This window comes from Monodelphis domestica, chromosome 8 (assembly GCF_027887165.1).
Source record: "Monodelphis domestica isolate mMonDom1 chromosome 8, mMonDom1.pri, whole genome shotgun sequence".
Taxonomy (NCBI): domain Eukaryota; kingdom Metazoa; phylum Chordata; class Mammalia; order Didelphimorphia; family Didelphidae; genus Monodelphis; species Monodelphis domestica.
Genome location: NC_077234.1, coordinates 159,293,533 through 159,317,585, shown reverse-complemented (window position 1 = coordinate 159,317,585; position 24,053 = coordinate 159,293,533). Strand labels below are relative to the sequence as shown.

Genomic DNA, 24,053 nt, shown 5'->3' with positions numbered 1-24,053 from the left:
GAATTTGCATTATAGTGTTCATTTAGAGTCTCTCCTCAGTCTTATCTCCTCCAACCCTGTAGTCAAGCAGTTGCTTTTCATCAGTGTTTTTACTCCCACATTTTATCCTCTGCTTGTGGGTAGTATTTTTTTTTAGATCCCTGCAGATTGTTCAGGGAAATTGCATTGATACTAATGGAGAAGTCCATCACCTTCGATTGTACCACAATGTATCAGTCTCTGTGTATAATGTTTTCCTGGTTCTGCTCCTTTCACTCTGCATCACTTCCTGGAGGTTGTTCCAGTCTCCATGGAATTCCTCCACTTTATTATTCCTTTTAGCACAATAGAATTCCATCACCAACATATACCACAATTTGTTCAGCCATTCTCCAATTGAAGGGCATCCCCTCATTTTCCAATTTTTGGCCACCACAAAGAGCGCAGCTATGAATATTCTTGTACAAGTCTTTTTGTCCATTATCTCTTTGGGGTACAAGCCCAGCAGTGCTATGGCTGGATCAAAGGGCAGACAGTCTTTTATCGCCCTTTGGACATAGTTCCAAATTGCCCTCCAGAATGTTGGATCAATTCACAACTCCACCAGCAATGAATTAATGTCCCCACTTTGCCACAACCCCTCCAGCATTCATTACTTTGCATAGCTGTCATGTTAGCCAATCTGCTAGGTGTGAGGTGATACCTCAGAGTTGTTTTGATTTGCATCTCTCTGATTATAAGAGATGTAGAGCACTTTTTCATGTGCTTATTAATAGTTTTGATTTCTTTGGCTGAAAACTGCCTGTTCATGTCCCTTGCCCATTTGTCAATTGGAGAATGGCTTGATTTTTTGTACAATTGATTTAGTTCTTTATAAATTTGAGTAATTAAACCTTTGTCAGAGGTTTTTATGAAGATTGTTTCCCAATTTGTTGCTATCCTTCTGATTTTGGTTACATTGGTTTTGTTTGTACAAAAACTTTTTAATTTGATGTAATCCAGATTATTTATTTTGCATTTTGTAACTCTTTCTAATTCTTGCTTGGTTTTGAAGTATTTCCCTTCCCAAAGGTCTGACATGTATACTATTCTGTGTTCGCCTAATTTTCTTATAGTTTCCTTCTTTATGTTCAAGTCATTCATCCATTTTGAATTTATCTTGGTGTAGGGTGTGAGGTGTTGATCTAAGCCTAATCTTTCCCACACTGTCCTCCAATTTTCCCAGCAGTTTTTATGAAATAGTGGATTTTTGTCCCAAAAGCTGGGATCTTTGGGTTTGTCATATACTGTCTTGCTGAGGTTGCTTGCCCCCAGTCTATTCCACTGATCCTCCTTTCTGTCTCTTAGCCAGTACCAAATTGTTTTGATGACCGCTGCTTTGTAATATAGTCTGAGATCTGGGACTGCAAGACCCCCTTCCTTTGTATTTTTTTTCATTATTTCCCTGGATATCCTTGATCTTTTGTTCTTCCAAATGAACTTTGTTATGGTTTTTTCTAAATCAGTAAAAAAATTTTTTGGAAGTTCCATGGGTATGGCACTAAATAGATAGATGAGTTTGGGTAGGATGGTCATTTTTATTATATTGGCTCGTCCTACCCATGAGCAGTTAATGTTCTTCCAATTGTTCAAGTCTAGTTTTAGTTGTGTGGAAAGTGTTTTGTAGTTGTGTTCATATAGATCCTGTGTTTGTCCAATAACTTTCTTAAGTCTAGACAATTAGCAAAAATTTAATTTATGGCATTTATCAGTTTCTGAGATGTAAATGTTCAAATTGGGAGTTATTTATTTTTTTTGAAATTTTATTTAGTCAATTCAGAACATTATTCCTTGGTTACAAGAATCATATTTCTTTTCATCCCTCTCCTTCCCTCACCCCTTCCACTGGGTTTTACATGTGTCCTTGATCAGAACTTATTTCCATGTTGTTGATATTCATTTAGAGTCTACATCCCCAACAATATCCCTTTGACCCATGTATTCAAGCAGTTGATTTTCTTTGGTGTTTTTACTCCCACAGTTTTTCCTCTGAATGGGGATAGTTTTCTTTCTCATAGATTCCTCCAGGTTGTTCAGGGTCATTGCATTGCCACTAGTGGAGAAGTCCATTACATTCGATTGTACCACAGTGTATCAGTCTCTGTGTATAATATTCTTCTGGTTCTGCTCCATTCACTCTGCATCAATTCCTAGAGGTCATTACAGTTCACATGGAATTCCTCTACTTTATTATTCTTTTGAGCACAATAGTATTCCATCACCAACATATGCCACAATTTGTTCAGCCATTCCCCAATTGAAGGGCATCCCCAGGAGTTATTTTTAAGACCTTTCCTTCTGCCTTAGAATCAATACTAAGTAAGTATCAGTTCCAAGGCAGAAGAATAGTAAGGGCTAGACAATTAGGGTTAAATGACTTGCCCAGGGTCACACAGCTAAGTCTCTGAGGTCACCTTTGAACTCAGGACTTCCCATCTCTAGGGCTGAACACTAAGAATTTAACTATCAACTCTTTTTGAAGCCAGTGGGAATTGGTTCCAAAACACTCCTAACTGAATCTCAACTCCTTGATATTCTTATACAGTTTCTATTTTCAACAATTTTTCTTTTTCATTCTAAACCTGAAAAACATGAACTAGGATGATAGGTGGCACTGTGTTTAGTATTGGACTTGGAGTCAAGAAAACATGAGTTCAAATTCTACCTCAGACATTGACTAGCTATAAGATCCTAAGCAAATCATTTAACTCTTTTCAGTCTGTTTTCTCATCTGTAAAATGGGGATAATAATAGCACCTAGCTCAGAAAGTTGTTATGAGGGTTAAATGAAAGCATATGTAAGGTACTTTGCATATATTAAAGCACTATATAAATACTTTTGTTGTTCAGTCATTTCAGTCCTGTTGATTCTTCACATCCCCATTTGGAGTTTTCTTGGCAGAAATACTAGAATGGTTTGCTATTTCCTTTTCTAGCTTATTTTACAGATGAGAAAACTGAGGCAAATGGGGTCAAGTGACTTGCCTAGAGTCACACAGCCAGTAAGTGTTTGAGGCCAGAATTAAAATCAAGAAGATGAGTCTACCTTGACTCTAGGCTAGTTAGTCCATCCACTGCACCACTTAGCTGCCCTACATAAATGCTAACTACTCATCATTATTATTATGAATAAATAAAGCATGTATTATGTTTTTAGTATCCTTTCCTAAGGCACTATGATAAACATTGGGGACACATAAAAAAGGCGTTTTTGTTCTCAACGAGCATACACACTTTAATAAGGAAACACATGGAAAGTTTCAACTACAAATTAAATGAAAAGGTCCCACAATTTCTTGGGGTTCAGTATCAAAGTAGATGTTACCATCTCTCCTTTAATGTCATTTATACTGATAAAGTCATATTGATCTGACTATGCCAATTTGAAATTATGAGATTACAAATTCACATTAGTATTGACTTATCCACTCCCCTTTGCTCTAGACCCTGTGACTTTAGGGTACAGGGTTCATTATGTCTATATGAAGTCAATTATTTAATAAGTTAATTAATCAATAAACATTTACCAAGTACCTTTGTGCCAGACACTGTGCTAAGTGCTGAAGATGTCAAAAAGAGGCAAAGAAGTCCATTAAGGAGTTTACCAATGGGGGAGGGGGAATACAACATGCTAACACATATGTAAAGAGTAAGTTATATATAAGAAACAAGAAATAATTAATAGAAGTAAGGTATTAGAATTAGGAGAGGTTGTGAAAGCTTCCCTTGAAAAAGAGATTTTAATTGCAACTTAGAGGAAGCCAGGAAAGTCAGTAGTCAAGAGTTGAGGACGGTGAGCATTCACAGCTGGAGAAGACCTGAGAGGTGGAGAGCCTTGCTTGGGGAACAGAAGGTCAATGTCACTGTTTCAAAGAGTACATTATGAGGAGTAAGATGTACTAAAACTGGAAAGGTAGGAGAGGGCTAATTATGAAGGAAGTTAAATGCGAAACTAAAGATTTTGGATTTGCTCCTGAAGGTAATGGGGAGCCACTTGACATGATGCTCTAGGAAAACACCTTTGGTGATTAAATAGAGAGAGGATGGATTGAGTGAGGAAAGTGTTGAGGGAGCCAGACTCACCAACAGTCCACTGCAGTATTCCAAGTATGAGTACTGAATGTACTAGAGTGGTGGCCGAGTGAGAGGACAGAAAGGAGCCAGAAATGGGAAAGTGAAATAAGCAAACAGATTGGAAGGGGTTGGGGGGACGGGAGTAAAGGGGAGTGAGAGATAAGGGGAGTGAGGAGTCCGGGATAAGGCCTGACAGGACTTGGGGGTGGTGGATGATGTCCTCTAGTGCGATGGGGAAGGTAGGAGGGGGCGGAGCGGGAGATAAGGAATGCGTTCTGTTTGGGGCGTGTTGAGTTTAGAATGTCTCCAGGACATGCTGTTTAAAATGCCTAAAAGGCAGTTGGATATGTGAGATTGGAAGTCATCAGAGAGTATGGGGCAGGATGGGTAGATTTGGGAATAATCAGCAGTGATTGTAATTAAAAACATGGGAACTGATTAGTGAAGTAGTGTAGAAGAGAAAAAGGCACAGGACAAAACCTTGAGGGGTCACTTAGATTTAGAAGGCACGATATGGATAAGATGCAAAGAAAAGAATTGCATAATGAAATTGTGTACTAGTTAAAATATTTAACAAGCTAGTAACAAAGTGGCCTTGCAGTCTTCGGAATTCTTCCTTCTTTTTTCTCGTACTGTTTCACTTAATTTTTTTTTTTGCCTTTATCGTCAGCATCAGCACCCTTCCACTCTCTACTCCTCAGTGAAGGCCGCTCTGGTAACGAAGTCTGTCCAGTCAAGCAAAGCATTGTTTGTCCATTGATTTTGTCCGAAGAATCAACGACTCAACCAGAACTCGTTACTAAAAACATGTTCAATTCTTCCCCTTTTCCAACCAAGTCTCAAGTTCCTGGCAATTTACTGAGCATGTGCGAAGATGTACGCATGCTTAGTAGCCTTTGCGAAGTTCTAGCCTGGCCGGGCCAGGGCGGGCCCAGGTTGAGGCGCGGAGGGGTGAGGCTCTCTTCTGACCTAAGCGCTCAGACGCTTTTTGTTACCGTCAAGTAAGCCTGATGCGAAGGCAAGAGTGAGTCGCAAAAGGTCGCAGCGTGGTGGTTCCCGTCAGGCTCCAGGGCAGAGCTGAGTCAGAGATGTCAGGGACGGCTCGTGGGGAAGTCTCTGGTCCGTCAAGCGGCTTCGCCAAGCGAGTCCTGGTCACGGGCGGTGCTGGTTTCATGTAGGTAATGGTGGTGTCTCTCCTTAGGGTGGATTAAGGTGGTGATGGCCCCTCTGGTGGGCAACCCGGAACGAGGATGGGCGTGGTCCCCGCTTCCTTCTTGTCGGGGCTGGGAGACTGACGACCTGCTCCACAAGTCATCATCCGGGTCCTGGAAGGTATCTAGGGCTGAGGTCATCAAGGCATCCTCAAGGTCCTGGAAGGATATAGTGCTGAGCTCATCTAGTCATCTCTTCGAGATGTTGTTCTCAGAAAGTGGTTAAAAGAGAGATCTTTTTTTTCTTTACTTTTCTTTTTAGTCACTTCAGAATCCTCTAACAATTCTATCTTGGCTGGGGATGTCATAGGCATCCAATCAAGAAGGATTACATCAAGCTTGAGAGAGATATAAAGTTTAAATAAAACGACACCGCCCTCGTTTATTTTACTGTTTAAAATAAAGGTATGATTAGTAATAATAATTCATGAGAATCCTGGAATGACTTACATTAAAGAGGAACAAAAAGTGCTTTGAGCCGCAGTTAATCATGGAAAGTTTGATTGGGAAGGAGGTACATGAAAGGGGATGAAAATTCAGGAAGGGGAGAGGAAGGAGGACATTATAGGCAAGTTGTCTTTATTTATTTGAAAATCCTTAATTTCCATAGAGTACTAAAGGTTAGGCAATGGGGGTTAAGTGACTTGCCCCGGGTCACAGAGCTAGGAAGTATTTGAGGTGACATTTGAACCTAGGCCCTCCCACCTTTAGGCCAGACTTTTTATGCACTGAGCCACCTAGCTGGCCCTCTACCTTTAATTTTTTTAAAAAATAATGTTTAATTTGTATCTTTTATTCTTATATTCCCCCTGTATTTCTCCTTCTTCCCCTGTTCTGGAGAGCTATATCATATAACAAAGAATTTTTTTTTAAAGGAAAGAAAAAAAAACCTCAGCAAAACTAATCAATACCCAAAACCCTGAAAATATATGCAGTGCTCCACACCCAAGAACACCCCTGCAGAGGAATAGGGTGAGGTAGAGTGATTCCTATACAGTATTTTGAGTTTTTGAATCTTCATAATAACCCTTTCAGGTAGCTACTTTAAGTATTACTATCCCCAATTTACAATGAAGAAATATGTGTTTTAACTTTTTATAATTACAGATACAATCGGTAATCAGATTTACATACTACTATAATAATCAGTAATTAGGCCTTAATATGTGAGTTGTAAAGGGTACAAAAGCCTATTTTCATGTTAGGCGGTTTATCTTTTTTATTGTTTATATTCTTACTTTGAGCATCAGGATAATGCATTCGCTTTTCCTCTTCTGCCATTTCTCAGAATCATTTTATTGGTAGAACATTATCATATAATGTAGCACAATAATAGTACTTCTAATATGTTTAATACTTGATTAATTTAAAAGCACTTTCACATAAAAGGTTTAACTGTAAAGTAATGGCTGATTTACATAAGCCACACATAAAAACAGTTTCATAAGGGGGCAGCTGGGTAGCTCCATGGATTGAGAGCCAAGCCTAGAGATGGGAGGTCCTAAATTCAAATCTGGCCTCAGCCACTTCCTAGCTGTCTGACCCTGGGCAAGTCACTTGACACCCCCCTTGCCTAGCCCTTACCACTCTTCTGCCTTGGAGCCAATACACAGTATTGACTCCAAGACGGAAGGTAAGGGTTTAAAAAAAAAAACAAAAAACAGTTTCATAACTTCATGGTACATATGTATTACCTCATCTGATACTTTTTCTAGCCCTGTAAAATAGGGCAAATTTAATGGGAAGTTTAATCTGACAGTAGTATGTAAAATGGTGTGGAGGTAGAATAGAATGTGTTGAAAGACTTGCAGTACCTCTAATGACAACAGGAATGGAAAAGAGAGACTTTATAATGAAGAAGAAGAATCCTTAGCAGTTAGTATTTCTATGTATGAATAGTAAAGAAGATGATAGTAAAAGGTGGGAACTTTGATAGAAATAAAGGAATCAGGTATGCCTCATTTTCTGAGACAAAAAAAAATAGGCTGTTTTGTAACAATTTATTTGAAATTCAGATGGAATATGTAGATGGAAATGTTCCCTACCAAGTTAGAAATGGTGTATTGGAGTTTGGGGGAAAGTTTAGGACTAGAGAGATTTGTGAGTGATTTGCATGAAGCAGAAATTAAAATCATTGGATTAGAGGTCAAGAAATTCCCAAGTTTAACTTGAGAAAAGGGCCAAGGACAGTGCCTATGTTTAGGCTGTAGGAGAACTGGAAGAATACAGATTCCCATAGGCCAGTAGGAAAAAGTTTGAGGTTTCAATAAAGGATTAACCAGTGGTGGCCGTTGCTGCAGAAAGGTTAAAGGGATGTGAGTTGAGGAAAGGCTATGGGATTTGTCCCAAGGTGACCAAGTGGTCAGCTGATGAGAACTAAATTGTTAGAACAAACACAAGTGGAAATAGAATTCCACTTTGCAAAGATTAATCTTAATGTTTAACTTATCCTTAATATTTACAATTTAAATCTTATAAATATTTTTACAGAAAAAATTGGGTGTTCAAGCTTCTGATGAAACAAATTTTCATTGGATACTAGTGGCTTCTATTTTTTATTTTTTATTTGCCTTGTCAATCAACCAGCAAATGTTTATTATTTAATGCTTGCTGTTGCCAAGCATTGTTGTGGGAAGACTAGTACAAAAGTGAGACTGTGCTTACCATTGAGGAGTTTACATTCTTTTGGAAGAAATAGCATGTTTACTGATAAGTAAATATAGACTATATGCAAGAAAATTGCAAAGTAATGAAGGGTACCAACTGTGACAAGGAAATCACTTTTAAAAGACTGATATATATTAATTTAAGGTCGCCAAAGAATTCAGCTATGTAATTCCCAAATGAAAACTCAAGTCAGCCGTCAACCTTTTATGGAGTTTTAATTACAAACAGGTGGAAGAAAGGAATTAGAGATAGAGAGATAGAGGGAGAGAGAAAGGGGAGAGAAGGGAATAGGGCTTATACCCCTTCTGTTTAGGCTGGGCCAAAAGGCCCAAGCCCTTAGATAGCTGGGGCAATGAAAGGAGATCAGTCCCTATTACTCACGTGACCAAAAATGGAGAAACAGTCTCCGGGGCCCCCACCTTCAGCTTCCTTCAGCGCAAGCTTCTCAGAGCACACCGCAACCACTCCGACAAACTCCTCAACCCCCTCCCATCTTCAGACCCCCCTATCCTTCAGGAAACCATCCAAGTTCCCTCCCCTCAGTCCTCACATCTACCAATCACCTGTCCATCAATTTCCCTGTGCCAATGGAGGCTCTAGCTTAACCCAGGACCGCCCAGAGGCTTTGCACATGTCTGTTGAAGGTCATATTTTCAAATGATTAAATCTTTGCTCCTTTGCTACAGCCCTTTCTAAATCCTGTTAACCTGAGTAGGGTAGAGATTGGAATAATTAAATTTTGATCTAGGCTGCAGCCCTTACTCAATCCTGTTAGGACTGAATAGGGTGGAGATTGATTCCAAGTATCTCCATTGTATCAATTCTAAAATCAATCATGACTCAAAGAAATTCCTGTTCTATGCTTAAGCATAGGTCAAAGTCCTTTCCATTGTTCAGCAAAAGGTTTCTGTCCTAAAGTAATCTTAAGAAGGGAGGAGAAGGAACCTCCCATGCCAATGGGGTTCACATTCCAATAGTCAAGACCCACTATCAATAGGAAATTTTTCAAGTATGAAATTTCCCAATGGTGAAATTTCCAACATTTATAAGTCTAAGAAATTTTGAGGTTTACACAACAACTGGTGGAATCAGTAAAGATGTTTTAAAGGAAAGTTTTTTTTGTTTTTTTTTTTTTGGTAAAGGAAAATTTTTGCAAGAAAATCCATTATATGTTCTTGTTGCAAGAGAGATCAAGAAACTGCCCATGGGCTCATAAGTATTTTGTGACCAGTCTTGGCTTCTCATTTAATTTTGGTGCTAGAATATTAGAGTGGGTAGAGGAGCAGAATTTGGGAGAGAACATTCTGAGTTAGGCTTTTAAGGATCAAGTGGGCATTCAGCAGGCTAGGTTAGATTATTGTACCTTAGTAGAATCAAACTTTTTGCCATAAAGAAGGTTTTTGGGAGGAATGCTGTTTCCATAATAAAATATTGACTTAGGACCCAGCTCCTTAGTGTGAAATGTAAAACTTGGGAGGTAGAAGCAAATTTTAATTTTTAGTGGTAACCATTGGTTTGTAATCAAGATATATAACTTATTAAGTAAAGAAGATAAATAGTTTATTGTGTTTGCCTTTCTAATTGTTCTTGATTTGTAGAACTATATTATTTGTCCTTAGATACTTCTTATTCCAGTTGCCTCATTTTAATATTGGGGAGAAGGTTAAATATAAGTATGCCCATGGTCACATACCTAATGCATAATTTTATGTTCCTTCTGTTAAATCAGGTTGTTCTTCCTGCATTGACAAATGTGTTGTTCAGGGTACCTGAGCAAGTTAAATAATTTTTTTTTCTTTGTAGCTCAATATATAATAGATAGCAACACTAAAATCAACAATGACACTAAGACAAATATACTCAAACTTTGAAGTATGTCCTTCCTAACTTAAAATTGAGACTGCCTTTTTGCTGCAATCAATTCGTTGAGTTGATTTAGAATTTTTGGAGTCAAACAGAGGTTCTCTTCCTTGTTTTTATGAGTCCAAATGTAATGAATCAGGTACTAGATTAGAAGTCAAAGACCCGAGTTCTGGTTCCAGCTGATATTTCTATCAGCTATATGACTCTTCAACTTCCTGAGTCTGCTTTCTTCTTTAAAATAAGGCTAACAGGAATAGCTCTCCCTCCCAGATTTTTTAGGAGATCATATGAGATTATGCTTGTGAAATTACTATAAACTACTACAAAATTATAAAATGAAAGATATTGTAGATAAACATAGAAAGATATTGCAATGGGGAAGCTTAGCAAGAAAAAGAAGATAACTTCCAGGATCCAGTATGTAAAATTTTACTGCATTTATGTAGGAGGCAAGTCAGAAGACATAAATTGCATATTTTTCCCCCAAAGTATAAATAAAGAATAGTCTAGATAAAGGATCGATAAACCTAACATTCTAGAATTCAAGGGAAATGTCAACATTTTCTTCCAAAAATAAATTGCCCTCTTTTATTTTTCTTGTAGTGCATCACATTTGATAGTCTCTCTAGTAGAAGATTATCCAGACTATATGATCATAAATCTTGACAAGGTAAGCTTTATAAAAAATATACTTGTGCAGTATAATAAGTAATGCAGAAATATAGTTTAATTTAAAAATACGTATGTTACCATGAAGAAATGTCAGAATTTGTGGTTAATCATTTTAGCAAATAGAAAACTATTCAATATAAAATTAATATAAAGTCCTATGATCATATTTTATTGTAATGTGAACTGGGATAATAACAGATGGATAGTCTAGGCACTTAGAAAATGTAAGAAGACCTCTAAGAGTGCTTTTATCATATTGGATCCATCCTATATGGAATATACAAAGGAGAACATAAATAAGAAACAGATATGGATTGTGATTTGTATCAAGGTAGCAATTATCCATACCACTTAGGCCACAGATTCATTAAGTGTCAATTAAAATTCTCTTTATCTTGACAATGCTGCTTTTGAAGTGATACTTATCCCTCAAATCAGTTTGACAAGCACTAGTCTGATAGTATGCAATACAAGAAGGACAAGTTTTTCCTTCATTTTCAGATAAAAAACTATTCTGATTGGAGGCAATGTGATTATGGTAGTCATAAAAAACAATAGCAACTCTCTTAGGTTACAAAGATTTATTGAGGCTTGAATGAGAGCTTTAAAGGTCTAAGAAGTGTTGGTCATTAAAAGATATAAGTACTTTGAAATGGAAGGAGTGAAGAGCTAACTAACCAGGTTTTAAGCTTCATTCTTTTTTATCTTATTAATAAGAATAAAATGTTAAAAATGTGAATTATAACATGCACTTATTTTTAAAATTACCATACAAATCTACTAACTAGAATGTTTCATTTACTGTGGTATTTTAAAAAATTAAATGCCTTAGATTAAAAAAACATTGCAAACAAATCTCTATCTCTGTTCTAAATTAAATTTGTACTATAAATATAATCTAATATTTTAAATCCTTTAGTGTTAACCTATTTTTTTCACAAACTACTTTCCAAAATGATATGTGGCATTATTATTTAATTTTAAAATCAAAATAAAGTAAAATTGTTTTGAGAATTTTGCTGTACATGATTTTATAATTAAAAAGTTAACAGAAACTCAGACCAAAAACTCAGAATCTGCAATAATTGACATGATTTCTTATCTTAAAAAAAAGTATAAATGTTCTATTTGTATTTCACATATTTCACATTTACCAAGTTGACGAGTTTTTCTCCTGTAACAGTTTTCAAAGTCTGTCTACTAAATCATGGAAATACTATGATTTGTGTCAGTAAAAAGTGTGTCCAAACCAGTAAAATCACTGCTCGTTAAAACATAAGTGAAATGTAATTGTAAAACATTTATCTTTTTAGAAAAATTCATAAATCTTACTTTCCTCCTGGAAAGGAAATCTTTGCTTGTCCCAATAAAGGTATAAAGCTATTTCTATTTTATAGTGACCTAGAGAAAGGCAGAATGTAGACTACAGAAAGCAGAGGTTTTTTAAGTTTTCACAGAACCTTAGGTTTTTTGTTTTTGTTTTTAATTCAGTCATAGAGATCTTATTCATTATCTGGTTCAGCACCTGCATTTTAAAAATGAGAAAACTAGAGAGGTTAAGTGACTTGTCCAAGGCCATGTATAGTGTAAGTAGTAGAGCTGGTTTTGAGTCTTGATTTTTTTAAAATTCTAAATCCAATTTTTTTTCTCCTACATTAAAAGTTTAAAAAAGTTAGAACTGATCCTTCTGTAGTTATTGAAATAAATTGACAGTGACAGTTCTATAATGAAAATCAAGTGATTTATAATGATTTTGTTGCTTTTTTCCTCTTAAGCTCGACTACTGTGCAAGCCTGAAAAACCTTGAAACCATTTCTAACAAACAGAACTACAAGTTTATCCAGGTATAGCATCTTTCTTTTTTCTGTTCTATTGCTCTTGTATATTTTGTTTAAAATCTGATTAGTCGTAAGAGGAAAAGAAAAGTGTAAACTGGCAGCAAGGAAACAAAATTATCCTTATTTGTAAATGATATAATACCTTATTTAGAAAACTTCCAGGAATAAGTAAAAAAAAATAGTCAAGATGATTTAATTGCTTCCATAAAGTATCATGGTTCCTAAAAGATCCAGTTTTTCTACCTAGTAATAATAAAAATCAAGTGGAAGTTAAGAAATTTCATTTAAACCACCTATAAAATGTGTGAAACATTTTGGTTATTCACTTCCCATGGTACTTATAGGAATTCTATAAATATAAATTCAAAACTCTTTACATAGTATGGAAGACTTAAAATATTGAGAATTATTCATTGCTCACAGTTGGACTACATAAATAAATACAAGTGCTGGTACTACTTTAAGGCTACACTATTATAATAGTCATTCTAATAAGGGGTTGCTTTATAGAACTAGACAAAATAATTTTAAAAAATTCTTTTGAATAAACAAATGACCTGGATTCTCAGGAATTAAGATGGTATAACACTGTCACATTAGTAAAAGCTATTATAAAACAATAATCTTCAGAACTATTTGGTGCTGATTTTAAAAGAACTGAAAAGTGGATCAGTGAAACAGACTGGAAAAGCACAACCTAGAAACATCAAATATGATAACCCCATGATAAGAGAAGGACTCCTTTTCTACAAAAACTGTTAGGAAAATTGCAAAGCATTTCTGGGGGGGGAAAAAAAAGGTTTATTTAAGTCAGTATCTAACACTATATAATACAGTAAGCTTCTAATAGAAACCTAACTCAAATATCACTTCAATAAATGCTTCTTAAGCACTGTGTTAGGGATACAAAACAAAAAATGAAACAGTTCTTGCACATAAGGAGCTTACATTCTATTGGAGGAGATACATATTTTTTCAGAATTAGTTGTGGCATTTTCATAGATGCTTTTTATCATTTTTTTTAATCAGTGATACAAATAGCATAATTGCTCTCACACTTTAGGATCCACAAAACCAAATTTAGAATCCACACCTCTCTATAAGAGCATGAAAATATTAATGCCAGTATGCATAAATTAGCCTCTTTGAAAAGGATTCATTTGTAAATTGGTAGACATGACCAACCCAACAGCAAGGAGAGGTTTGTTTTAAAGTCTAAAGAATGATTGTCAATTTTAAAACTTTTGGGAATTGAGAAAAATTATAGGATTATTAAAGCAGTCTGATTTTTAAGAGAAAAATTTTACTTTGTTCTTTTAAACTCACATTTATTAAAAAACATGTTTTTTTGTTTTTTTTTAATGAAGCTATTACCAAGAAATTATCTTCAATAACAACACTTTTTAATTAATTGTATTATTTTCAATGCCCTGACTCCATCTTATGTCTTCTCAATTATAACCAACTAAGTTACCTATGTAAAGTAAGCTAGACTGGAAAATTTCTAAAGTCATAACTAGCTTAAAATTCCATGTTTCTATGAAAACAAGCTGATTCCTCTCCAAAAAGAGACTCCTTTGGGATGAGGGGCAAATACATTTTTTTTCTGCCTCTGTGAAGGCAAGATTTGTTTAACAATGGAAGTATATGTACCTTTAAATCTCTTCCTAGTTCTCACAATTATTTTATTATGTACTTAGCAGAATATAAGCTTCTTTAAGAGCATATATTCTTAGATTCAACATTGGACCAGACTTCCTGAGATTAAGTCCAGGCTCATTATATATATATATATATATGAAAACTGACGCCATAATGAAAATGCTTGCCCAGAGTTACACCCAAAAGGAAGTTTCTGAGGCAGAACTCAAGCCCAGATCTTAAGAAACCCAAATCCAGTGCTTACTATACTATGCTTCTCTGCTTCTCAGGAGAGGTATTTGCTTTTACATAATAGACCCTTAAAGGTAAGCATTTAAAAATTGTTCACAAAATTAAACAAAAAAAAGAATTTGTTGCTTCACATTTGACTAGGAATGGTAGAAAGATACTTCTAGAGAATTCTCTGAACTTGAATACAGTTTTGAATATCATTTTACCACACTTAAAAGGATTCTAAGAACCCTTATTTCCTTCTCCAATATCCTTTTGTTGCTCTGAGGAGATTACATGAAATACCTAAAAATTCTCTTTCCTAAATGCAATTGTTTCCTCCGTTAGCTTTCTCCCATTTTATGGCTTTAGACTCTTTATTAAAGTGTTAGGTCTCTGTTATGTTGAATTTAAAATTTTGATAATCTGCATTTTTGGCTACTCTAGAACCCATCATTTATTTTAACATTGTTCTTATGAAACTACTTCCTTTCATGTTTATTAGAGAACATTAACATTCTGGGAGAGGTCTCCTGACCAATTTAATGAATTCATTTATACACAATTCTAATAAATTTAATTATCTGATTCCTCTGGATACAGCAGCTTGGAAAGCAACAAATTAGAAGAAGAAGAAAGATACAAGAGGCAGGCCATTGTAGCAGAAGCTACAACTCCAAGAGCATAAAAGAAAAGTTTATTGAAGCAATAATTCATGCATTCATTATGAACTTGAGTTATTAAGAAAAAAAATATTCATTGTGTTTAAGAAAACAGGAAAATCATAATACATTAAGAAAGATTTCTATTTAAAAAGGTTAAAAGATGGGGGCAGCTGGGTAGCTCAGTGGATTGAGAACCAGGCCTAGAGATGGGAGGTCCTAGGTTCAAATCTGGCCTTAGCCACTTCCTAGCTGTGTGACCCTGGACAAGTCACTTGACCCCTATTGCCTAGCCCTTACCACTCTTCTGCCTTGGAGCCAATACACAGTATTGACTCCAAGATGGAAGGTAAGGGTTTAAAAAAAAAAAAAGTTAAAAGATTTGACATGATATTCATATAATTTGAACAATCATTATATGGTATATTTAATTCTGCAACTTTGTAGTTGTCTGCTTGTTTTGTTGTGAACTTGATATTGTATTAATATATGTAAATTCAATTTTTTTCCTGTGAAAAATAATTATGTTAATGCACAGAGAACTCATTTCTCTTTGTTTTCTTGTTTAGGGTGACATTTGTGAACCTCATTTCATAAAACTGCTTTTTGAAACTGAGAACATAGATATAGTGCTTCATTTTGCAGCTCAAACACATGTAGGTGAGCACTGTTATATGTGATAATTGACACATTAAGCTTTCTTAAAACAATTGGTCTATTCACTGTTATCTTTTTTTCTTTTGTTTGTTTTGTTCTTTTTACTCCATTTCTGGTAATTCCAAAAATCTCAAGTGAAGTTAGTTTGGCAAGATTTCAAGGTCTTTGAGCATTTTCAATCTAAATTAATTTAAGATTTGAACACTAAAAATGAAATAATTATTTGGTGTTTTAGCCAGGATTATCTTTAAACTTTCTTTTAGTTAAGTGCTTTATGAATGAAAAAAAAACCTACTTGATTATGCAATATTTTTTCAAATTAATATGCTTATTAAGCTTGTTTTTAAGCTGTGTTGAAAACCAGCTATTCTTAAATTGACACTACTATAGTATTTGTAATTTATATCCTGAAAGCTTCCCCCAAAATGTTACATTAATCACTTAATATTGATTAAGGACCTACCTACCATATGTGACAAACATTCTGCTAGGTTCTTTAGATAACAAGCACAAAGAATGAAACAATCCCTACTCACAAGTCAAATAAAGGAAACAAAAAGTACATATTAAAAAATACTGTATATATTTAAAAATGAAAAAATATACATATATACACATTTATGTATATATGTGTGTGTGTGACTATATAGTAGTCCCAAAGTAATTTGGGACACTATTGGTTGTGAGAATTTGGAAAGGTATTATGCAGATTATAGTGCTTTAGCTAAGTACTAAAGGAAGAAAGAAACTATAAAATGGAGGCAAGAAGGGAGTGCATTGATAGGCATGTGGGACAAGCATTCTTAATGTTTTCCCATCCCACCCCTGTACTTCCCCTACTGATGAATTGACTCTTACTGTACCAAATAGCAAAAGACATTCAGTCAAATTAGAAGAATAAGTTACCAGATAAATACCTCTATGGAGATAAGAATACAGAGTCCCACAGGTTACCCTGTTACCACTGAGGAGAGACTATCTGGAGGGACTCATACATAGGGAATATTGATCAGATGACATGTAGAAGGGCACACATGTTGTGAGGGTGATTTCATCAGGTGAACTACTGTCTAATCTCCATTGCTGTTGCTTGATTCAGTTTACTGCTGCTGTTTGGCGTCATTACCTGCTTTTCCCCTGTAGTATCGTGTCTTCTAGGAAGTGATAATAGTCTAATATTCTTTTAGCTTGTAGTAATCCAGACACTTGAACTCTGCTTGCTCACTAATAAAAGCCCTTAGGCATTTAAGAAGATCAGTCTTTTGAAAAATATTTGGTCCCCTCAACTATCCTTTGAATCATTCAGTCCATCTCTTAGCTAACTTTTGATCAGAAAATTCAGTTTAATTCCTATCATTCTATGGTTCCCTCCAATCATTTCATAGGAGTTCCTCTTAGCAAAAGTACAGAAGAACTGTTGAAGCTGTGGGAACCATAGTCTTTATTTTTTATACAAACCTCTAGATTGAAAATACCTAAAGAATTAGAAGCTTTTGTCTTACTTGCTTCCAGAAGCAGAATTGATACTTTCTATTCAGTAGAAATGATCATCATATATTTGATTTTTATTTGTGAAACTATTAAAATGGTGATTGGAGAGAATTTTTCTCTTTGCCCATTATTTTCAGGTCTAATTCTACTATTTCCATATTTATAGCTCCTTGGTGTGATTCTACCCTTTTAATCCCTAGAAATAACATGGAAAAATTTGATATTCTGATGCTCTCAGTCTATTCTGTATTTAGTTCTAAATATAATAATTTTACTTTAACTTTTTTTTAAAGATCTTTCATTTGTTCATGCCCTGGAGTTTACCTATGTCAATGTTTATGGCACCCATGTTTTGGTGAGTGCTGCTTATGAAGCCAGAGTAGAGAAGTTCATTTATGTGAGCACTGATGAAGTATATGGAGGTAGCCTTGATGAGGTGAGTATGGAAAACTTGATATTTCATCTGCTTTATTTTAAAATTCTAAAAGATATACTTTATTTCTTCCCTTTTTTATTTAGAAAAATTTTCCATGGTTATATAATTCATGATTCCCTCCCTTTTCTTTCCTCCCCCCCTCCTAAAGCTAACAAGCAGTTCCATTGGGATATACATGTATCATTGTTCAAAACATATTTCCATGTTATTCATATTTGCAGCAGAGTGATCTAAAAGATAGACTTTTAAAAATAACCAAATTTCTTAGGCTGCGAGATTTAAAAAAAAAGCAGTTCTAAAAAGCATAAGACATGATAAAAATTGTCATTTATAAAATCCAAACTATTTCTTTTATCAACAAATGCCTTTTCTGGCTGTTATGTATTTGTTAGATTGGATGGAAAAGAGGCTGGAAATAAGAAGACCAAATGAGTGGTTGCTATTACTTTCATTAGATCCCAGGTTTTGAACTGGAATGAAACCTAAAAGGTCAGCTATTCCAGACATCTTACAAATGAGGAAGTAGATCCAAAGAGGCTAAATAACTCGCGCAGTCTCATAGGGAGTAAAGTGTCATGCTAGGAACTTGAACCCAGATCATATAGCTCTATATCTGGTGCCCCTTCCTCTGTCCCACACTTATCTTTGTTTAGCATATAATAGGCACTCTGTGAACATATCATAGACACAGAGCCTTGAGAGAGAGCTGATAGAGACAAAAACAAGATCTGACAAAAATATCTTGGTGGGCAGGAATATGACCCATAATGTGTAAGATGAAATAATTCTGTATAAATGTAAATTAGGCTTGTAATGCACTTGACTTTTAATTGATTCTAAATTTAAAATGAGCCAACAATGTGATATAGATGCTTAGAATGTCATGTGATCTCAGGCTATATCAGTGCAATACAGGGTTCAGGTCAAGAGAAATATTAAATCCATTGTACTCTGCACTGGTCAGACCACAAATATAATATTGTACCCAGTTATGGACCATTTTAAAAGTGTAATTTACAAGCCAGGATGCATCCAAAGGAGAAGAATGAGAATATTGAGGAGGATTTGGATTGGAAACCATGTCTGCTGAAGTAACTGGGAATATTTATATTGAAAAAGGGAAGGCTTTGGCGGGACATAGTAATCATCTTCAAATGTTGGGCTGTGTAATAATTAGATTCCTAATCGCCCACCCCTTTTTGGCTTCAGAGGGCAAAACTAGAACTAGTAACCTGAAATTGAGGAAATTACATTTTGACTCTTTATAGAGAACTTTCAAACACATCTTTCTGATGATACAATGAGCTACTTCCTTAAGGTATTGAGCTCCTGGTGGTCAAGCAGCAACTAGAGAGCCACTTATTGGGAATGTTGTGTTAGGGATTTAGTCATCAGAACTAGATACCAGATAAACTTCAAAATGCCTTCCATTCTGAGATTTTATGGTCTTGTGGTACCTGTGCAATATGCTAAATGATTCTTCATTGGTGGGCAACAATCTAGAAGTCTTAATGATAAAACATTGACATGATTTTGTAACATTTGGCTTGAGTTGTCAGGTTTTACGGGCAAATAATTACTCTTAATTTCTTTGCAAAGTGTGATGATCAGAGCCTGGAGACCATGTCCCTCCAAAGCCTGCTCTCATCACTGTAGACTGGTCTTGCTCTACCTATGTTATACAGTTTATAAGAATAATGTTTTTAAATGTTGAGTTTTAAACATTTACTGTAATTTAGGAGGTAGCTTGTCAAAAATATGATCTTGGAGGCAGGAAAACCTGAGCTCAAATTCTGCCACTGACAAATAAAAACTTTGTGAATCTAGACAAATCACCTATCCATTCTCAGTACCCTAAAGCAGCTCTCTTAAGACTTAAGTTGTAGAGGAAGTGCCAATCTATAATCAGAAATCTCATTGAAGGACTTCTGGGCTAAGATGCCTACAGTGTAGAAAGAACTTCATGACTCTTCCTACTATAAATCATAATAAAGCATCTCAAAAGGACAAAAATCAAAATCAGATGAGTAAAAGAGGCACACACAACCTTAAAGGTAGGCAGGGTTTGGGCATTTCCACGCTATAAGGGGGTAAAATTAGACCTACCAAAGCATGAGCTGATCACCCCTCCCCCATACCACCTGTTGGGCCAGAGACAGAGCAAGAGCTGGGACAATCTCTAAATTCTCGGGAGCTGACTGAGGGCACCACAGTCTTACCTCAGAGGACAGTGCAAAGCCTTGGCAGAAGGACTTGGAACCCGAGGCTGAAGAGTGTGGAGCCTAGGAATGTAGATAGCACAGGTTCAGGCTTCCCATAGCAGAAGCCTCAGAGACTAAAAAACTAGCCTCAGGGCAAAACCACTGATGCTCCATACGCAGAGAGCTGCCTACTTTCCTCACTCAGATTTCTGGCTGGGAAGGGAAGAAAAAACAAAGTATTGGCCACCAACACCCAAGAACTACAATCTACAACTACCAAAAAAAAAGCCTCTCACCCTTGTATTAAAAAAAGATAAAAGAGAGAAGTTTGCGCCTCGATGGAAGTTTGGACTTTCAGTATGAAGAGGGAGAAAGAGAGGAGAACCCCCTTCTCAGAGTGGGGTTTAGAGGAGACAGCAGATGTAATGGGTTGGCTCAGAGAGAGGAGAGGGGGTTTGAAAATTTTCCTCCTTCTGCCTTCCCTCCTTAGCTAAAGCTGCTCTCCCCAATTTGTTCTTGTCCCTCTTGTCCCCCCTCCACTACTCGAGACCAAAAGGTCTCCCCTTGATCCATTCACTCACACTCAGCTTGGGGAACAGATAACTTTTAATGTTAACTCAATCAGATAATACAAAAGGAATAATGGGCAGGAAAGAATGGGAAAAGGAAAGTGGGAAGAGAGGGTCCCTGTATCTAAAGCCTTTCCCCTCCCTCCTTGAGTTTGGGGGGGGAACTCAGACCTTGGCAGCCTGAGCCCCCTGAGAGAAAGTCAGGTTGACTCACCCCTGGGCAACAGGAGCTGAGGTAAAGTCTGCTCAGGTTTCTCTTCAGAAAGTCCCTTCAATTGGGAAGTGTTGGGGGGAAAGATTTCCAGTCACCAGTAGGAAAAATGGGTAACCCTCAGGAGAAAGTCTTTTTCCCAGCTTCTCTCTTTGGCTTCTCAAGACCGAGAGACTCACTGCTCTCCCAGCCAGAGTCTACTCCTCCTCTGGATTTTCATTCCTGGGGCTCCTCCCCCATTGTGAATTTAAAAACTATTCCACCCTAATCAGACCATTCTTTAGAATATCTGATTTAGCTATTTCCTAATCAATAACAATGGAGATACTTGGAATAACAGAATCAGGTCTTGGAAACTCCACATTCTCCACCCTACTCAGTTTAACAAGATTTTGAAAGGTCTGCATCAAACTTAAGATTTAATTATCTGAGGAGATGGCCTTCAACAGACATGTGCAAAAAAAGGACAGACCTCAGGGCTGTTTCTAAGTCAAGCTAAGTCCTCATTGGTACAGATGAGACGCAGAAAAGTGATGTAAAAACATCCATATAAGGCACGTCCTACTATTTCCTCTTACTCTGTCTCTCTCCCTTCCTTTTAATTCCTTCATTTGTATTAATTAAAATCTCCATAAAACACAGCTGACTTGGGTATTTCATATTTGGGAATTTTTCCCATGGTGACCACTTATTTTTGATTGAATTCAAAACACTAAAATTATCTTTACAGTTTTGGCAATTCACAGTCTTGAAACCCACATTTTTCTCGGTCACAAATTGACCATATCAACAACCAAACCAACAGAAATCACATGATTATCTCAACAAATGCAGAAAAAGCCTTTGACAAAATAACACACTCATCTCTATTGAAAACACTAGAAAGTATAGGAATAGAAGAGCCTTAACTAAAAATAATAAACAGTATATATTTAAAACCATCAGCAAGCATCATTTGCAATGGGGATAAATTAGAAGTATTCCCAATAAATTCAGGAGTGAAGTAAGGATGCCCATTATCACCTCCATTATTTAACATTGTACTAGAAACACTAGCAGTAACAATTAGAGAAGAAAAAGAAATTGAAGGTATTAAAATTGGCAATGAGGAGACTCAGCTATCACTGTTTGCAGATGATATGATGATCTACTTAAAGAATCCTAGAGAATCAACTAAAAAGCTAGTGGAAATAATCAACAACTTTAGCAAAGTTTCAAGATACAAAATAAATGCACATAAATCATCAGCATTTCTGTATATTTCCAACACAACTCATCAGCAAAAGTTAGAAAGAGAAATTCCATTTAAAATCATCCTAGACAATATAAAATATTTAAGAATCTATTTGCCAAGACAAACACAGGAATTATATGAATACATCTACAAAACACTTTCCACAGAATTAAAACAAAATCTAAACAATTGGAAAAACATTAATTCCTCATAAGTAGGATGAAATAACATCATAAAAATGACAATTCTACCCAAATTAATTCACTTATTCAGTGCCATATCTATCAAACTACTAAGAAACTTTTTTACTGAACTAGAAAAAGTTATAACAGTTCATTTGGAAGAACAAAAGATCAAGAATATCAAGAGAAATAATGAAAAAAATGTGACAGAAGGTAGCCTAGCAGTACCAGATCTTAAACTGTACTATAAGGCAGTGATCATTGTAAAAATAAATGGTGAGGGGACAGCTGGGTAGCTTAGTGGATTGAGAGCCAGACCTAGAGATGGGAGGATCCTAGGCTCAAATCTGGCCTCAGACACTTCCCAGCTGTGTGACCCTGGGCAAGTCACTTAACCCCCATTGCCTAGCCCTTACAACTCTTCTGCCTTGGAACTAATATACAGTATTTATTCCAAGATGAAAGGTAAGGGTCTTAAAAGTAAATACATAAATAAAAGGCAAACTGCAAAAACATAATATAGCAATGGATTTTATTTTATTTTATTTGGTAATAAACTGATTTCAGACACTCTGCTTGCTGTGCTCACATAGTATCCTCAGTTTCTTTCAGTGAAGTGAAGCTTATAAATGAACTTGTATTCAGGGCCAGGTGCAAGGATGCTAAAGAGACTCTGGTTATAAAAAATAAAATATTAATTGAAATATGCATAACGATAAAAAAGGATTTCTAACTCTTAAGGGATTCTAACTCCTCCCAGATAAAATTCCCTGGTTCCACAAGGAACCGCTTCTCCTATTTTTCATAGGCTATACTTAAACTTCCTTATCTGACTAACCAAGATTTTTACTATTCTAAATAAAACTAATAATATTATCCTTATAATTTTTAATTCGCCTCCAAGTTATAAAAATAACAAAGACTAGCTGATTGAGTCTCAAAAAGAATCAAGTTAGGACTCTGAGCCTTAGCAAACTCAGAGTCCAGACCAAAGACAAGGTCTTTTCTTTGGTCTTATCAGAGCTAAACAATCTATTAAGACAGTAACAGATAGTCAATAGTGTTTCTCAAATTGGAAAAAGAAAACACTTAACTCCTTCAGGTCTTTACCTCAGACAGTGAGAGAGAGAGAAAGGTAAAGATATTACCTTCTCAAAGCCCTCAGAGCAAAAGTCTCTGTGTGACTTTGCCAACTGCCAGAGAAAAACCATTACAACTGTTAACAATTGAAATTGACACTCTCAGCTCTTCTTGAAACTCCAATTCTCTCTAAAGCCAGCTTCTCTACTTATCTATAAACTACTATAGCAAGACCCAATTTCTAATATCATCCTTATATCATCAAAACGGTATGGTACTGGCTAAGAGACAGGAGGGATGATCAATGGAATAGACTTGGGATAAATGACCTCAGCAAGATAGTGTACAATAAACTCAAAAGATACCAGCTTTTGGGACAAAACCCCACTATTTGACAAAAACTGCTGGGAAAATTAGAAAACAGTATGGATTTAGTGTAGAGGGTGCTCTGTGAAATCTTTCAAAGTCTATTTTGCCCCCTTGTTCAAGAACATCAGGGCAGTTTTCTTGGATAATTTCTTGTAGTATGATGTCAAGATTTCTGTTTATTTCTGGATTTTCATATAGACCAGTGATTCTCAAAGTGTCTCTTCGTGATCAGTTTTCCTGATCTGTCATCTTGTCAGTGAGATATTTTATGTTTTCTTCTATTTTGTCAGTCTTGACTTTGCTTTATTAATTCTTGCCGTTTTGAAAAATTATTGGCTTCCAGTTGCCCAATTCTGGTCTTTAAGGCCTGGTTTTCTTCTATAATCTTTTGATTTTCCTTTTCAGTTTGGTCTATCCTGCTTTCCGTGGCTTCCAGCTGTTTCTGCAATTGGGAGTTCTTGTCCTTTAAACTGTTATTTTCTTTTTGAACTATTTCCCAATTTTCTTGCCAGAAGGCTTCCATCTTTTTTATAAGCTCCAATTTAAATTCTTTAAGAGCTTATGACTAATTTCCATTTTTGGGAAGGTTTTGGTGCATTTATTTGTATTTCCTCTATAGTCTGGGTTTTTCCTCCTTAAAAATTATCCAGGGTCAACCCCTTCTTGTTTTTCTTGGTGTTGGGAAGTTGTTCCTGGGCACTGTTTGCCATTACTATAGTGGTTTTTCCTTCCCTTTCCAGTCAGAA

At 35.9% G+C, this 24,053-nt stretch overlaps 1 protein-coding gene across 3 annotated transcripts in view; it reads left to right on the top strand.

Annotated features, from left to right (window-relative positions):
• Positions 1-1,769: 1,769 nt before the first annotated feature.
• Positions 1,770-24,053, top strand: part of TGDS (TDP-glucose 4,6-dehydratase) — a 35,492-nt gene continuing 13,208 nt past the window's right edge. Inside the window, exons 1-6 of one of the 3 annotated variants that reach the window (XM_007501395.2) lie at positions 1,770-5,266; positions 5,566-5,708; positions 10,437-10,503; positions 12,281-12,349; positions 15,447-15,537; positions 17,319-17,461. In XM_007501395.2, the coding sequence (XP_007501457.1) occupies positions 10,483-10,503; positions 12,281-12,349; positions 15,447-15,537; positions 17,319-17,461 (324 nt within the window). In that variant the 5' untranslated portion in view covers positions 1,770-5,266; positions 5,566-5,708; positions 10,437-10,482. Of the gene's footprint in view, positions 5,271-5,565; positions 5,709-10,436; positions 10,504-12,280; positions 12,350-15,446; positions 15,538-17,318; positions 17,462-24,053 lie in introns of all 3 variants that reach the window. The other 2 variants (XM_001377543.5, XM_056808053.1) reach the window with 2 other exon arrangements.